The sequence below is a fragment of the Mytilus edulis genome, chromosome 4 (assembly GCF_963676685.1).
Source record: "Mytilus edulis chromosome 4, xbMytEdul2.2, whole genome shotgun sequence".
NCBI classification, from domain to species: Eukaryota; Metazoa; Mollusca; class Bivalvia; order Mytilida; family Mytilidae; genus Mytilus; species Mytilus edulis.
The window spans coordinates 80813674-80832204 of NC_092347.1; the positions used below are offsets into that span (position 1 = coordinate 80813674).

The 18531-nt window shown below is 32.6% G+C and overlaps 1 protein-coding gene across 1 annotated transcript in view; it reads right to left on the bottom strand.

Annotated features, from left to right (window-relative positions):
• Positions 1–9855: 9855 nt before the first annotated feature.
• LOC139520681 (uncharacterized) overlaps positions 9856–18531 on the bottom strand; it is a 42272-nt gene continuing 33596 nt past the window's right edge. Inside the window, exons 4-5 of the mRNA XM_071313548.1 lie at positions 18193–18306; positions 9856–11684 (exon numbers count right to left, since the gene is read on the bottom strand). Of these exons, the coding sequence (XP_071169649.1) occupies positions 11490–11684; positions 18193–18306 (309 nt within the window). The 3' untranslated portion in view covers positions 9856–11489. The remainder of the gene's footprint in view (positions 11685–18192; positions 18307–18531) is intronic.

The window sequence follows — 18531 nt, forward strand, 5'->3', positions numbered from 1 at the left end:
AAGTGTAACTTCGTTCAATAACAGGCGCTATCAATCAAATTTTCAGTATTAAAGTGAAACACATATATTTTTATTTCGATCTAAACCATGACAATCTTGACCAAAACCATGACGAATTTCTAGACTCTTAACCGAACCATGTCAATCGCTTAACCAAACCATAGCAATTCCGATATCTTGCTTATTCTGCGTTAATTTCGTGAGACAACAATTCCAATATAGATCGTTTGACCTCCAATATAGATTCAAACATCTTATTTGCTTTTTATCTGCTTGTGTGAATAGAACTGAGGCAAAACTTTAGGGAAGCAACATAAATTAACCATGTCAAACTTATCCAAACTATGACAAAATCACTGTACTAAACGCTCCTCGATATGACGACCTTACTACCCGTGATAGACGTCAAATATTGTAATTAGTCGGTACCTATCGCCAGTTGCTGGTTATCTCTGACATGTTATTACATGACCAAACTGGAATCAAACACACCTGAATCAATACCAACAGGTATCAAATAATATTTATATTGTATAGTAATTAATACAGTTCATACATGCTTAGGTGTACATGTATGTACCTATTCATACAAACCAAAGGGCAAAGATAGTTTCCGGTTATAACAAAATATGTTATTCTGTTTAGAAATATATGTTATAGTGTATTTATAATGTACTAGTGATACTTGTTTTCACCTAGAAATATATACATAGAAGAAAATTAACTTGGAATAAGCAATAATAAACCACAAATTTCGGGCAAAAGTACGAGAACTTAAGAATTTATGGCATAGAAAGCATACAAGTGGCCATAAGTACTTACGAAATACCTATTAATTCTTTTGAATTGTTACATTGTGAAAGAGAAACAGAATTCTTTTGAATTGTTAGATTGTGAAAGAGAAACAGAGACGGGGAATCAATACTCTCAGTTAAGGTGTGTTTTTTTTTATATTGTTCTTCTAAAACCAATTTCACTTCATTTATATTTCATCTAAGCTGTTTACAACCGTTTAGTGATTACGAAAATTTCTCATTTGATTCTATAATTCTTGACCTTTTCACTTATTGTACTGTAATAGAATGTCTGACGAGATTAAAATTTTAAGAATCCAATTTGTAAATGCAGCTCTGCTTAATAAGCGAAGTCGACTTCCGGAACAATGAGATTAATCATTAGCTTTTGGAATTTAGAATTCCTGTACCTACACAGTAAGTGTTGAAATACCCTTTGCTAATTGTGTGTTGTGTTGATGTATAGGTGTCTTATATAACAAATTACTACTTTTTGTGAGATAAAAACTGCAGAATCCCAATTTTAATTAATGAAATTTATGTGAAAGATATGTTGAGAAAAGGCTTAACTAAGATCATTTATTTTTGCACTTTTCAATTTCCTAAAAAGTATACTCGTAAACCTCTTTGGAATGAAAAGTTGTAGTTCTAAGTCTGAAAGTCAGAGTTTAGTTTCGGTAATATTATAATCTTCAGTTTTTCAGATCTTTGTCTTTTTTTTATAAGTCAAGATGTCTAGTTAGAAATCATAACACGTATACAAATAGGGAGATGCGGTACAGGTGGTCAAGCCAAGTTTCGAGGACAAAGATGTGAACTGCAGTGTGTTTTTTATATGACCGTACGCAAACTCTAATTACCTATACAGTAAACAACTTTTATAAATTTCATATCCACAATTATAATATAGAATTGAGAATGAAAATGGGATATGTGTCAAAGAGACAATAACCCGACCATAGAACAGACAACAGAAGAAAGTCACCAATAGGTCTTCAATGCAGCGAGAAATTCCCGCACCCGGAGGCGTCCTTCAGCTGGCACCTTAACAAATATATATATACTAGTTCAGTGATAATGAACGCCATACTAAACTCCAAATTATACACAAGAAACTAAAATTAAAAATAATACAAGACTAACAAAGGCCAGAGGCTCCATACTTGGGACAGGCGCAAAAATGCGACGGGGTTAAACATGTTTATGAGATCTCAACCCTCCCACTATATATATATACCTCTAGCCAATGTAGAAAAGTAAACGCATAACAATACGGTTCAAGAGAAGTCCGAGTCTGATGTCAGAAGATATAACAAAAGAAAATAAACAAAATGACAAAAATACATAAATAATAACAGACTACTAGCAGTTAACTGACATGCCAGCTCCAGACTTCAATTAAACTGATGGTTTTTACCAGTTATGTCTTAATAAGCTATTGCCTATTCATCTTTTTTTCTTAAAATCGGGAGTCTAAAACCATGAAGGTTGGGCTATGTTTATTATGTGAATTTCGGGAATTAGTTGTCATAGCACTAGGCAACTCATTTGAAAAAAAATGTTGCGAGTAATCTAATAGTTCTGATCACTTCAGTCTATTTTCTGTCTAGTTTGTTCATTAGCTATAAGTATACAAGTTTTCATCAGTTCACCCATACCAATGTGACAAATCACATGTAAATAAAGTGCAAATTTATAAAAAGGAGCGTTGTTTTATTTTTTTTAAACTATATATGATACGATCCAGCATACACGCAGAACTTCATCGTCATACTTATTGAGTGGGCGCATTGGCGTGCAATGATATTGGTCTACAGTAAATATAAAAAAAGAAGATGAGGTATGATTGCTAATGACAACTCTCCACAAGGGAACCAAAATTATACAGAAATTAACAACTATAGGTCAACGTACGGCCTTCAATAATGAGCAAAGCCCATACCACATAGTCAGCTATCAAATGCCCCGAAATGACAATGTAAAACAATTCAAACGAGAAAACTAACGGCCTTATATAAGTACAAAAAATGAATGAAAAACAAAAATGTAACACATATACACAAACGACAACCACTGAATAACAGGACCCTGACTTGGGACAGACACAAAGTAAAGCATGTTGTCCTACCTAGATACATTTTAATTTAGATATATTAAATGTTTTTTTAGTCGAAATGCACATCTGGTGCGGTGAAATTTGTACCGTTAATGATATTACTTAACCCAGGGTGACTCGAATCAAAAAGCATCTTAGTATTAATTGATCAGAACTGCATGTGTTAACCTCGAACTGAAGATAAGAAGCTTTAAATTTACAGAAGTTAAAAATAAAATTGAAATATTCAAATGCAACACGAATGCATACGTTGGTACTATCTCGTCTATCCATGATTATATATTCTAATGTGTATGCGTAAATAATTGTATTTCAAGGTTAACATGAACGTATATATTAATAATAGCTTTATTTAGTTGTTAACTTTACATATTGTAGAAAAAAATCTTTTGTACGAGAAAGGACGTACTGACTGCAAAATCATATCATTTTATGTTCGTGTTCAAGACGCTTGTTTCTTGTTCAAGTTTCAGACTATGATTTTTGAAATCTGAAATGTGGTCAGGTAATATGTAAAGAAAGGTAACTATTATCTGTACATAATAATCGATTATTTCTAGTTAGAATTATCTCCCTTTGTATAACAGATAAAATTTGAAAATTGTATGTGTTGACGTTTATAATAGATTGATTGTAGATTGATTGTAGGTTATTATTTACAAATTGGACGATTGTTGTTTGCTTATTGTCGAGAGGCAAATGTTTCATTAAGACGAAAGCGAATCAACAATAAATACGATATCTACAAAAGAATTCGACCGGACAGGTAGACTGCATACTAAACGATGACTTCTTGAATGTGTGCAGACATTCCTTCTTGAAATAAGGTCTCCAACGCACCCCTTTGAAATAGAATTAATTGCATAACAGTGTGGTCGACAGTAAAACGTTTGTAGGTTGTAACTTGTTTGTCAACGGCTATGATTTTATGCTCACCCAGTCTGTCAGAGGCCTTCCAGTGGGGATTGAAATATTCACTTGTTACACATTCCGATACATAAAATAAAACTTTCTTTTTACAAAGCTTGAAAGGAATTTGTTTTAAATATTTATTATAATCATCACATACAACCGTGTCATTTATAAGAATAATAATGTTCAGAGATGATATTATTTAATAATATAAAAAAAAATAGGTTTATCCATTGTAAAAAAAACTATTAAGTTGATGGGGTTAATTCACAAAATATCTCATTGATTAAGAGCACAACTACTTCTACGGTGTGATCATTTAAGAATGGCCTACTATTTATTCAATGCGTATGCATGTAGGTTTTGTTTGTGAAGAGTTCTGGATAATTAAAAAATCATTTGATTTCTTTGTTTAATACCATAAAACGATTCATTCTTTCAGATATTTGTCACTTTGCCTTATCTTCAAGTCCAACACAATTTCTCACGTTTCTTACAAAACTTATATTCTTGTGATGTATTCTTTTGTTGAAAAAAATGTATAGATATAGATAGATATAGGAAGATGTGGTATGAGTGCCAATGAGACAACTCTCCTCCCAAGTAATAATTCATAAAAGTAAACCATTATAGGTCAAGGTACGACCTGCAACACGGAGCCTTGACTCACACCGAACAGCAAGTTATAGAGGGCCCCAAAACTACTAGTGTAAAACCATTCAAACGGGAAAACCAACGAGAAACGAAAAACACATATGAACTACATAAACAGACGACATCATGCATTGTAACTTTTAAAGCCAATTAAGTAAAAAAAATAATCTGAAAGAACGTGCGATATCATATTAGGAAAATTGATGGTCAAACCATAACAAAAAATCAAGTAGAGAATTTTAAGTATTCAACCTTTATAGCTTGCTGTTAGGTGTGAGCCAAGACTCCGTGTTGAAGGCCATTTTTATTTCTTTTCAAATTACAAAGGTTATTCCTGATTAGTATTTTTAATTATTTTATTTAGGCGTTTAGAACCTTTGGTGACCTCACAGTTTAAATTTCTATGATAAGTACGTCGTGAGCAGTGGGCATTACAGACGAACGTTCACCTAATTTCCCCCAGTCAATGAATGGCCATAGCTACACTGTTATGAATTTCATTCTATAGATATGCGGCAGATAATATTTGACTTGTAGAGAGCATGACATTTGCCCGACACACAAAAAATCGGGTTATGATTTCTAAATTTCGACCGGAAGCGACTGCTCCGTATTTGTACATTCTGCAGTCAAAAGGACATCCTTCTTAAGCATGAGTTTTATTGTCGTGGCAAAATCCGTGCGGGGCCTAATTTCTGAACCTCGGTCAAACCATAGGGCTTCTTAATTTATACATAAACAGGAAATATGTAAAACAAATCGAAAAAATATGACGTTTTTAATGTATTTAAGGGGACTATATTTCTGGTTGCAATATGGTTTTATGGTTGATATGTTTGCCTTAGAAGCATGATTAGTTGTTGGTGGCTTTGAACTAGCTGTCAGAAACTGCGAGTATTCTCAGATCAGTACTTCGTGTCTTTTTGTTGTTGAGATACACAAGTACCCGGTCACGTCCACTCTGTTTTTGTTATATTTTTTCTATTTGTATCCATCTGATGAATTAAGCCTTGTTCAACTGATTTTATAGATCGTTCACATGTTGCACGGTTACACCACTGTCTCAGGTGAGGGGAGGGTTGGAATCCCGTTAACATGTTTAACCCCGCCACATTCTGTATGTGTGTGTCTGTCCCAAGTCTGGACCCTGTAATTCAGTGGTTGACGTTTGTTGATGTGTAACATATTTTTTTTTCGTACATTTTTTGTACATAAATAAGGCCGTTATGTTTCCCGTTTGAATTATTTAACATTTGTCATTTCGGGGCCTATTATAGTTAACTACATGTATGTGGAATGGGCTTTGCTCATAGAATGAAATTCAAAACAGTGTAGCTGTGGCCATTGATTGACACAGTAAAATCATCCATTGACTGGGACAATTTACGTGAACGTTTGTCTGTAACGACCACTGTTTACGACGTACATACGATAGACATTTAAACTGTGGGGTCACCAAAGGTTTCTTAACGCCTTTAATTATAAAATAATTCGAAAAATTAATCAGGAATAACCTTTATGTTTTGATTTATATAATTGATATAAATCAAAATATCGTGTTATTTCTGATTAATTTTTCGAATTACTTTATTTAGGTGTTGAGAACCTTTGGTGACCCCATAGTTTAAGTGTCTTTAAAAAGTACATAGTGAGCATTGGTCGTTACATACAAACGTTCACCTAAATTGTCCCAGTCAATGGATGATTTAAATGTGTCAATCAATGGCCACAGCTACACTGTTTTGAATTTCATTCTAGTTGAAGCCGTACGGTTTCTACGAGATTTCTCAGATTTTAATTTAAAAGTGTATTTTTGTTGTGGTTATGTATAAGTACATGTATGTATAAGTATGCTGTCTTTGTTTTTGTAAGATTTATTTAACTTTGTATCGATATGATGAGCAAAGTCCTTCCCAACAGATTTTTTCCCAGGTTAGGGGAGGACTTGCGCGCCTTCAAACTAGTTTAACCTCGCCTCATTGAGAATTGATGTTGTTTAGTTGCTTTCTAAGCTGTTGCTAGTTAAGAAAGACACTACATTGAACCAAAAAAAACTTTTTTTAATCTGCAGATCTTTTTTGCATATAGTTTAATGGTCGATTTTGATGATGAATGATTGGCAGCTGTTTTGACGTCTAGTGGAAGTTTTAAAAAGTCCATATCAAAGACGAGAATAGATTGATGTTATATAAATATGAACACTGTTTTGACGTTATCTAATAGTTCGTTATGTATGTTGCATTGTCGTTTGTTTTTGTTGCACTTCAGTGTTTCTGTTGTGTCGTTGTTTTCCTCTTATAGTTGATGTGTTTCCCTCGGGTTTAGTGTATAACCCGGATTTGTTTTCTCTCCAGGCAATCGACTTATGACTTTTGAACAGCAGTTTGAACAGCGGTATACTATTGTTGTCTTTATCTTGTTCTAGACAAACATGCTGAATCCGATTTTTAATGTGCTAGATCACAAGGTAACAGTTCACAGACAGATATGCCACCTTTAGCAGATACATAATTCTGAATCCGGGTCGCCCAAGTTTTTGCCCTTGTCCATTAGAGACGCGTGCTTAGAGAAGCAGCAGCTAATGCAGACTTTCAAATCTTTGTAAGACCTGCCTGAGATCGAAGCAACGACCTTCCATATTTGGGGAGAGCATGATCGAGACCACCGAAGCGGTGACCGTTGTTGAAGACCGTTCTTTGAACTACTAGATTGCATATATTTATTTTTCGGTCATTTGTTTTTTGATTGGCTTCAAACAATTACCGCAACTAATCAATTTTATGAATAAGAAGTTTGTGAAGAGACCAACGGGAATTTTAGATCAATTAGGTACACAAAGTTTTATTATGTAAACTAGATAACAAATACCATGTCTGCTTTAGATTGGATAGTCTGTGTCTCTTCACAACTTGCGTAATGACAAATGAAGAAAAACTATGCGCTGTAATTTGTCAAATGGCTTGTAATTGACGTTTGATTATCTTTATTTTAAAGTGTTTATAACTGCTTTGATGATAGCCTAATTGGATGTCTTTTATTCAAATGTAGGTAAGATATTTTGATATATACATTTAGAATTAATGTATAGAGAAAAATGTAGTGTCTGTCTACAACTTTGCACGATTTGTTCATCAGTGCACAAGGGTAGCATCAAACAATCTGGTAACATTTTCAAACTCAAATATCATTGGTCCTTGTATGTTGAAATTTTCAACCAATGATGACGAGGCAGTTATTCACTAAAACCAATCAAACATACGTAATGCTAAACAAGGAATTGATGCTCGCATTTTTCTCTTCAGCATAAGAAATAAGCAAAATGGAACGGTGTTTGATTGAAACGAATATTGTAGATTAACATGCATCTATCTGAATATATCAGATGTTTTATTATTTATTCATTTTATTCTTTATTTTTGTTTTCCTTGTTTTTTTTACCATTTATCAAGCTGATCAAGTGATGCACAGCAGAGGTTAAGGTTTTCTATTCTAAAAACTCCAGAAAATATAATAAGTATAAAAATAATGAGAGTTAAAGTTCAAATATAAGCAATTATGTGTCTCCGTACGGCCTTCAATCAACAATAAGCAGAAAGCGCATACTACGTATACATTATACCTATAGTCGTCTATAAAACGCCCCTATGTATTGCTTATGCTGTCTACATGTGTAGCAGGATCTGCCTACCCCTAGTTTTTGAGTGGATTCGTGTTGCTAAGTCTCTAGTTTTCTATGTGTGTATTGCCTACTGTTGTTTGTCTCTAGTTTTCTATGTGTGTTTTGTCTACTGTTGTTTGTCTCTAGTTTTCTATGTGTGTTTTGTCTACTGTTGTTTGTCTCTAGTTTTCTATATGTGTTTTGTCTACTGTTGCTCAGTCTCTTGTTTTCTATGTGTGTTTTGTCTACTGTTGCTAAGTCTCTAGTTTTCTATGTGTGTTTTGTCTACTGTTGTTTGTCTCTAGTTTTCTATGTGTGTTTTGTCTACTGTTGTTTGTCTCTAGTTTTCTATGTGTGTTTTGTCTACTGTTGTTTGTTTGTTGTTTTTCTATGTGTGTTTTGTCTACTGTTGTTTACTGGTAGGATTCGTGTTGCTCATTCTCTATTTTTCTATGTGTGTTTTGTCTACTGTTGTTTGTCTCTAGTTTTCTATGTGTGTTTTGTCTACTGTTGTTTGTCTCTAGTTTTCTATGTGTGTTTTGTCTACTGTTGTTTGTCTTTTGTTTTCTATATGTGTTTTGTCTACTGTTGTTTGTTTCTAGTTTTCTATGTGTGTTTTGTCTACTGTTGTTTGTCTCTAGTTTTCTATATGTGTTTTGTCTACTGTTGTTTGTTTCTAGTTTTCTATGTGTGTTTTGTCTACTGTTGCTCAGTCTCTAGTTTTCTATGTGTGTTTTGTCTACTGTTGGTTGTCTCTAGTTTTCTATATGTGTTTTGTCTACTGTTGTTTGTTTCTAGTTTTCTATGTGTGTTTTGTCTACTGTTGTTTTTTTTTTTTGGGCTAGTTTTCTATGTGTGTTTTGTCTACTGTTGTTTGTCTATTGTTTTCTATGTGTGTTTTGTCTACTGTTGTTTACTGGTAGGATTCGTGTTGCTCATTCTCTAGTTATCTATGTGTGTTTTGTCTGTTGTTTGTCTTTTCGTCGTTTTTCGTGTATCATGGCATTTTCATTTGTTTTCGATATATGGATTTGAATTTCCCTTTTAATATCTTTTGTCTCAGTCTCTTCTGCATATCATCCGTATTGTAAATGTTAAAACGAAAAGACTTGAAAGACCGAGTCACTAGGTAAAGTGAATGATGAATATTGACAAGTATAATTATAAAAAAAAACAAAGACAGCGTAGTAAAGACACAGATCAGCACACAACTGTTTATTTTTTAGACACTATCCGTGTATTTTTAACTACACCAGAAGACCTGCAGTCTATAATCAACTTTTTTCAATAAGTGTCAACAGAAGTATACAAGTATTACTGAGTGGTTTCTCAGCCATGATAGGAATCTATGTCTGTTACAAGAACGAAATAAATTCATCGCGTTTCCCCCCCCCCCCCCCCCTCAAAATATAATATCGAATCTATAAAGCATATTTACAAATTGATAATTATATATGGTAAGTGTGATAAGACGATTCGGGAAGGTCGCATTTTCTTGATATACATTTTGTATATGGATTAATTTGAATTCTAGTAAAACAGTTTGTAATGTTAAATCGTCAGTAAATATCCGAACGTTTTACATATGTAATCATCAGTAATGACTGTCATCCTGACCTTTGGTATGGTTGGGGTTTTTTTTTTTCACTTATGAATACAGATAAATTGATATTGACGTTGGCCCTCTAGTTTTTGTGTTGTGAAAAAAAGTTTCAAGAACATTTTAGGAAAAATATTGATATTTATTTTGATAGGTCTCAATGCCTCGAAAAAGTACAAAAGTCTAAAATAACCAAATCAATAGCACCCTAATATAACATTATTTTCCTGCGTTCTGTTAATTTGGGGTACAATAACAATTAGTGGGGACTCCCGTTCAACTAATGAGACCTGCAAGAACTTTATGATAGTCATGAAGAAGACTCGTGAGTGCAAGAATGATCAACCCCTTTCTTTATGGCACACATTTGATCTTCCGTATACGTACTTTTTACATGCTTCTAATTGTGATTTAAAGCAGGAATTTAGTTAAAATATATGTTAGAATAGTTTTTTGACAGTTTTAGACACAGTAAGTTTAACATGATCTACAATGCATGATTGAAGAAATACATATTTTTTATTTTCCTCTGGTCTTTCAAAGTACAAGTTGTAATATGCTAAATTGTATGTCAATGCACTTTTTATGCTAGACCATTTTTAAAACAATCACTTTAGTAAATTATTAAATATTATAGGTTATAAATAATATTACATTTAAGACACATTGAATTACATCTAACATGAAAAAATGATATACATCAAGGAAAATAGTGATGAAATCTAGTCACCTACAAATGACAACACATGTGTATCTGAAAGGAACCACTTGACCGGTATGTAAGTTAGAAAGAAAGACAGAGAGGGTGTGTGTGACATTTCACCGGGACATACCGATAAGACATAGGATTTCTTGTAAATATTTTACTAATTATTTAGTACAGTTGTATGTAAACCAGGTAGGTATGCAGTCGTGTTTAAGTTATTGTCAACATTATATTTTTTCATTATAATTTTAAAAAATAGAAACAAAATAACAGATGTACAATAGCAGATAATTTCCCTTGAAACACATGAGCCTTTTCAAAATTTCCTTAAACTTACTGTATTATATCTTCGTGCTTATGAACATTGAAATACTAAAAATAGTTTTTTGGTGTACTTCCTAGGTATATGAACAAATGTTGTTTGATATAGCTCAACCTGAAAGTGTTTTGTTCTCTTAGTTTGATTATTTTAAGTAAAAAGATACGAGAAGGACATTCTTTATATAAAAAAAAACAGTTTGAAAACAATCTAAATGTATAAATTTCTATGATGAGTTCTATTTCTATCAAAAATGTCTATAATAGAAATCACTTTTTGATATGATAACAATATGTAAAATTGTTTAAACAAGTATTGGATTTATATCATTAAACTTTTTCAACAACTTTTAACTTTCACCCTTTGAATGAAGCAAATTACATGGCATATTTGTCTGTTAAAACTGATAAGAAGCCAATTGCAATGGAAGATCCAGTTCCTTACTTTTATGCTATTACAATCTAGTTTGTGAATATGATTTATCGAAAAAAGCAAGAATAACTTAGATGCTATATGTAAGTGACATCACATATTCAAAACAATCATTCGTCTTTATGCACAGCCATCATGTATATCTGTTCAACTTGTCAGACGAACATAGATTTTTCAACAACAATCTATTGATCAGATCCCACATCCTCATGCTTTGAAGAAACAGTTCAAAGACGCACCGGAAATAATTTTATATGTTTGACACCTGTTAATTTTCCCAGATGCTTCATCCTCAATATTAACCTCTTCGCCTGCTCATTCTGTCTTTGAATTTTTTGTATCGTCTAAGGTTATGGTTGTCAATAGTTAGTGTGCTATTTCTCTCGTATTGCACTTTGATAGCGCCAGCGCCACACTCTCCGTCTTCAACGCTGATGTCATCTATCGATATATCACCTCTATAACCAGGTCGAGTAACTGCCTCAAATTTAACCTGAGTAAATAGACATATTCACAGTCAATAATTTACATTACAGAAATAAATTTTTTTTTATTTTTTGAAAAGAAAAAAGGAAATGAAAAATGTTAAAATCGAAAGAAAACATTTGTACTGTTACATGTTGAGCAGGATCTATCTACCCTTCCAGAGCACTTGAGATAACCCGATTTTTTTGCGGGATCGTATTGCTCAATTTTTGATTTTCTAGGTTATTGGTCTTTTGATTGTTTTTTTGTTTATCTAATGGCATATATCTGTTTTGAAAACACTCGTACGTAATATCCAAAAAATGTGTAAAAAGTCATTTAAGGTAACAAATGTATTAAAATTAAAAAATGTGTATTATGTAGTTGTTTCATAACAATTTAAAGTTTTAATCAAACAATTGTGTAAATCTTATCATTTTAATTTTTTTGTCAATTTGATTAATAAAAAATTCTACTATTTTGCAGTTTCAGGGTCCAGAAAATGGCTCTTATAACACCTCTTTTATATTCTCTTATCAAAAATAGTAGGATTGTGTTAATTTGTCAAACCTATTATGATATTTATATTAGATATAAACTCATCATAGATACCTGGATTGAAATTTTATATTTTATATTTACGCCAGACTCATCAGTGACGCTCGAATCAAAAAATGTTAAAAGGTCAAATTAAGTAAGAAGTTGAAGAGCATTAAGGACCAAAAATTCCTAAAGGTTTTGCCAAATAAAACTTAGGTAATCTATTCCTGAAAAGCCTTATTTTTTTCAAAAATTCTAAATTTGTTAACAGTTAATTTATGATTATGAACATATCAATGATAACTTAAGTCAACATGGTAGTGTTGACTACTGGGCTGGTGATACCCTCGGGGAAATAAATCTCCACCAGCGGTTGCATCGACCCAGTGGTTGTAAATAAACTCATCATAGATACCAGAATTGCAATTTCATATTTACGCCATGATAACAATGTTTTTTACATGAAAACTGTTGTAGAAACTATGAATATAAACGAAAATTAACACTCATTATAAGAAAAAATGAGTATCTCATTATCTATGAAAAGTGGTTCAGATTGTGTACAACTTTATTGCAGTTTGGGTTTCAACGATACGTTTTGGCCTTTCTGTTGTGTTGTTTTGTTTGCCACTAAGGAATATTATATAGACAAAACACGCCACTGACGTAAGTTATATGGTATCACTAACACAGAAGTCCAAAATCTAGTGCAGTTGATTTCTGTAAATTCACTTTTTTATCAAATTTACTAATCATACGACACATTAAGATTTTTCTAACCGAAAGGCATTGTTAGCCGTATGATTCGAGCATTGCTGTTCAGTCTTTGATTCCTTTGATGTGTTTGAGCTTTTGATTTTGCCATTTAATTAGGGACTTTCCGTTTTGAATTTTCTTCGAAGATCAGTATTTTTGTTATTTTAATTTTTTTTTTTTTGTAGATAAAAACATGTCTCGTGTTCTATATCAAAAGACTGTCATACTTGATGGCTTTGTACACATAATCTCCTACAGTTAATTACGATATGTGATTCTGACATGCATGCATGTTAGTCTGTTTAATTATAATATCCATGAAATTTCAATCAAAGAGAAGCTATTTTAAAGAAATCGTCTCTCTGTCACTTTACTTAATTACCAAACTCGATTGGAATGGAAGAACACTTGACTAAACTCCCAAAATAGTCTAGTCAATAACACTTAACGTACCAAACTAAAATAACGACACTCAAGTGTAATCAGATTTTTCTTGGAATGTATGAAGAAAGAAGATGGCTATAATATACGTTCAGATAAGCCCAGGAATCAGCACTTCATTATTATTGATGTAGTCATAATTATAACATAGCTTTGATTGTTTTTGTTAGAATATTAAGGAATTTCAACTGCAAGGATCTTTTGGAAAAACTATCTTTAATTCTAGTCCTCTTTAATTTCGAACGTTATTTTGCCTTTTTAACCGGATTTTTGTGACAAAAATGTCGGTTATTGATTTGGAGATGTACGGCGGGCGGCCGGGCGGGCGGGCGGGCGGCAATCAAATGTTGTCCGTGCATTAACTCATGAACCGTTCAACCAAAGCTTTTAATATGTTGTTACTGACAACTAAATGAAGGTCAAGTTAAATAATGGACATTTTGACTTTTACCGTTCAGGAGTTATGGTTCTTGAAAGATTGAAAAATGGAGTTTCCAGTCGTGTCTGTGCATTTACGCATGAACTGTTCTACCAAAGCTTCCCAAATTTTAATATGTTGTTACTGATGGCAAAATAGAGGCCAAGTTCAATAATGACGATTTTGACTTTTACCGTTCAGGAGTTATGGTTCTTGAAAGATTGTAAAATGGCGTTTCCATTCACGTTGTTGCATTTACTCATGAACCATTCAATCTAAGCTTTTCGAAGTTTAATATGTTGATACTGATGACAAAATGGAGGTCAAATTTGATATTGACGATTTTCACTTTCACCATTCATCAGTAAAGGTTCTTGTGATATTGCCAGGACACAAATAAATATTAATAAATCCGGTTTGCTGTCGTTGTGACAGCCTCTTGTTTAATTCAAGGGTCACTGGTTCGTCTTTTGTAGTCCAGTTTTTGTAATATAATTTTGGTGTGGCTCGGATTAGATTACCTTATCCGTATTTGGCATAATTTGTTTGGAATTTTGGATCCTCAATGCTCTTCAACTTTGTAGTTGTTTGGCTTTATAACTATTTTGATCTGAACGTCACTGATGAGTCTTGTGGAGAAGAAACACGCGTCTGGCGTATCAAATTATAAGCCTGGTACCTTTGATAACTATTTATACATCCTGCCATATTGTTATTGTGCTATGGCCTTTTTTGTATTCTTGTGTATTTTCATTTTTGCTTTTGAACTTAGTTTCCAAAGTGTCTTTATGCCATGTTTTTTTCTTTATTTAAATAGGTTTTTTTTTGTGTTTTGATCGCGATTTAGAAGTAAATAGGGATAAGTATCGAACCCCTAGGAAAATTCAAATTACAAAACATATCATAGGATGGAAAACAACTGTCATCTTCCTGACATGCTATCATTGCAATCGATCAAGCACTGATTTAACTAAGGGGATACAGAACACATTAGAGAGTGGACTCTTTAAAAAAGACCGAACTTTTAACCACACTCAATTAATGAAGAGAAATCAAGCTGTTCAAGGAAATTTGTGTTTGTCACTCTGGTATATATCCAATGAAATTGTTCCCATGAACTGTGTAGTTCAAACTAATTAAATATCACATATTTGTCAACAGGTTAAAGTTAATTCTTTGTCAAAATTTAATGAAAATAAACGAGCTAAATCTAGTTAGTCAAAGTGTTGGTTACCTCTTTAAGTACGTAGCTTAAGCTTACTTTCAGTAAAGACAGTTTACAAACAAGGAGATTTGTTATGATGGCAAACTATTTTTTAAGATGCGTTTGAAGTAATAATTGTTCATATGTTTGTGTTGTGCCGATGTGTAAAATCGATGTATGAAAGTAACTAACTGCATTTTCTTTATTGATTTTATTTTGCTGTAAATGGAATTGTGTTATTTTATCCATGCATGATATTAAATATAAGAGAATTAGTGACTAGTATTCAAAACTTCTTGTGTAAACCTTCTACAAATGAACTTGTATGTGTATGTACAAAAATATCATAAGATACAAGGCTAAGATTTTGAATGTCAGCGGCGTGGCACATTTCGTTTACAAGACTTATTAAAGCTCTAATCAAATTTAAAACAATCAAAGCCAAATTATCGGAATGTTGAGTTGCAGTGAAAACAATAAAATTCAAAACATTGTGTCTGATCTGGCTGAGGACATAATAGACACTAGTAAGTGTCACTCGAAGCAAAAATGGAATGCCAAATTAAAACAAGAAATTGAAGATTATTGAAAACCAAACTTTGATTCTATAGACTATGACTGTAGATTTATTTTCATCACAAGGTTCCTCCTACTACTGAAACCATTGGTGGCAAAATACCCATCAGCAGTGGCAGCAAGAAAGGAATCTTGGTAATATTTACTGATTCGTTGGTTTTTTTAAATTTAATTGTCTGCCCTAACAATATGGCAGTAATAGTTGCCCGACATTTGTTTTACTTTTTGTCCGGTTTGTTTTCCAAGCTCTTTATTTTTAGTCAGCTTTGACTATGAAAATAGTTTGGCCTCGGGCATCGCTGAAAAGATTTATTTACAAAATGCGCATCTGGTGCAGAAAAAAATAGAACCATTAATTCTATTAATAGTTTTTTTTTAGGGGGAGGGCTTTGTCTCAAAACTTATCAAAACTCGAATCGATTTAAGGAAGGTTATAAGAGTTACCAATAGTAGATCCACATTAAGGTCTATATATCTTTTATGCTTTTTATTACATCTATGTTTGATACCTATATTTCATTATGTCTGTATTGTAGTGGGAGCTTTAGAAACTTTAAATCCCACAACCATCAATCAACTTGCCAGAATTCTTTATTAAACGCTGTTTTATTGTTAAATTTAAAAATTCACACGACTTATATAATGCTAAAAAATCTGAATAAGTAATCATTACTTGTCTTAATTTATGAATGAAAAAAAAACGTGCAAAATCTTTTTTTATTTCGAGACGGGTCAAATGAAATATACTGATTGCATCTTTCTTTTTTCGCGACACCCATAAACAACGTATGTAGGTGTATTTCAACGAATAGGTTTCAAACAACGATATGTGTTTGTGAGTTATAAATCCTTAGGGTATGTATGTATTATAACTTCAAAGTTAGAAGTAAAGTTATATGGTTGAAACTTGACCACACAGAACGTCCACTATCAGATGAAGACCGATATACCTGTAGATAGTAAAATAGTTTATTATAATAGTTATTGAATGCATAAATTGCTTAATTATATGGTTTCTATACATTTAAGGGAAGGCTGGTGTATGAGATCTAAATACATGACCATATAGTTAAATAATCTAAACATGTACGTATTAAAATTGTATTTATCTTATTTTTCGCTTTGTATTTTCCGATAATTTTGTGTGCATATTCACGCCATGGTAAACATAACTTGTTCTTCTCCTAGCTAACGCCCTGAATGAGAGAATAATATGTCCTCATAAAATTTTAAGGGTATGATATGAAACAGACCAAGCTATATCAGTTGTATCTTTTATTTAAGGAGGTAAATAGAATGTATGAGTTCAACAGGCAATGATCCTTAAATTCTTAGGCCCAACCATCTAATCTGATCCATGTACATATGCTCCACTTGAACTTATTGGATTGCTTACTTGTATTTTATTATTTTTGCAAGGATTGATTTATAATTTTATCGCTCACGACATAGAGAAGTGAATATGAAATAGATAACAAATTCGAACATGGAATTATTCAAACAAAAGCAATGTGTCATGAACACATTAAACAATCTTTTTGCATACTACTTGAATATCATTCAAACTCATAAGTTGAAAATAAAATGGTAACGCCATGGCTAAACAAGTAAAAGGACCAACAGACAAACAATATTTATCTTATTTTTCGCTTTGTATTTTCCGATTATTTTGTGTGCATATTCACGCCATGGTAAACATAACTTGTTCTTCTCCTAGCTAACGCCCTGAATGAGAGAATAATATGTCCTCATAAAATTTTAAGGGCACGATATGAAACAGACCAAGCTATTTCAGTTGTATCTTTTATTTAAGGAGGTAAATAGAATGTATGAGTTCAACAGGCAATGATCCTTAAATTCTTAGGCCCAACCATCTAATCTGATCCATGTACATATGCTCCACTTGAACTTATTGGATTGCTTACTAGTATTTTATTATTTTTGCAAGGATTGATTTATAATTTTATCGCTCACGACATAGAGAAGTGAATATGAAATAGATAACAAATTCGAACATGGAATTATTCAAACAAAAGCAATGTGTCATGAACACATTAAACAATCTTTTTGCATACTACTTGAATATCATTCAAACTCAGAAGTTGAAAATAAAATGGTAACGCCATGGCTAAACAAGTAAAAGGACCAACAGACAAACAAAACTAAAGACTGAGCAACATGAACCCCACCAAAAAACTGTGCTGATCTAAAGTGCTTCGAAAGGGTTAGCTTCCTTGTCAGTAGCAATCATCTATCACAAGGAAATCATGATAGGAAATACAAGCCCTTGAATATCGTGTCAACTGAGATATATATACCCCGTAAGCTGGTACTTCTGAAATGTTGCGTTATAGAAATAGAAAGTTAACAATTTGGAAGCTAATATCATCTCTTTTGACGTAAAGCTTTGTTTTCAATCGACCCTCATTGTCCATTTCTAGATGTAAGTTCAGATATGAGGCACATCTAACTGTATCTGTTGTATCCTTCATCTCAAATTCGATTGGATAGAAAATAGTTTGTAGTATTTGATCAAAGCATATTAATTTCCCAAGACGTAATTCTTCATTTTAATAAATGCCTAGTTGTTAAATTTCTCACCCGATATCCTGTTCTTGCTAAAGCTTTTGGTATTTCCAATGTTGACTTAATCCAAACGTTTCCTTGGTTTCCATATGCTCGCCATACAGAATTTAATTCAGTTTCGAAGTCAGTCTGAAATAGAAAGATAAAAGTAAAAGTATACGTATTAAAAAGTACAAAGAGAATCACAAAACTAAACATTACTATAGACATCACTAGTCACAAGCATCTGACTACACCTACAAATAAAACCATGACCAACACATATTTCAGATATTGAGATAAAAAATGGTGGGGTTATACTAGTTGGTTTTATTAACACCAACATCCTCCTCTTTTATCCATCTTATCCATTTG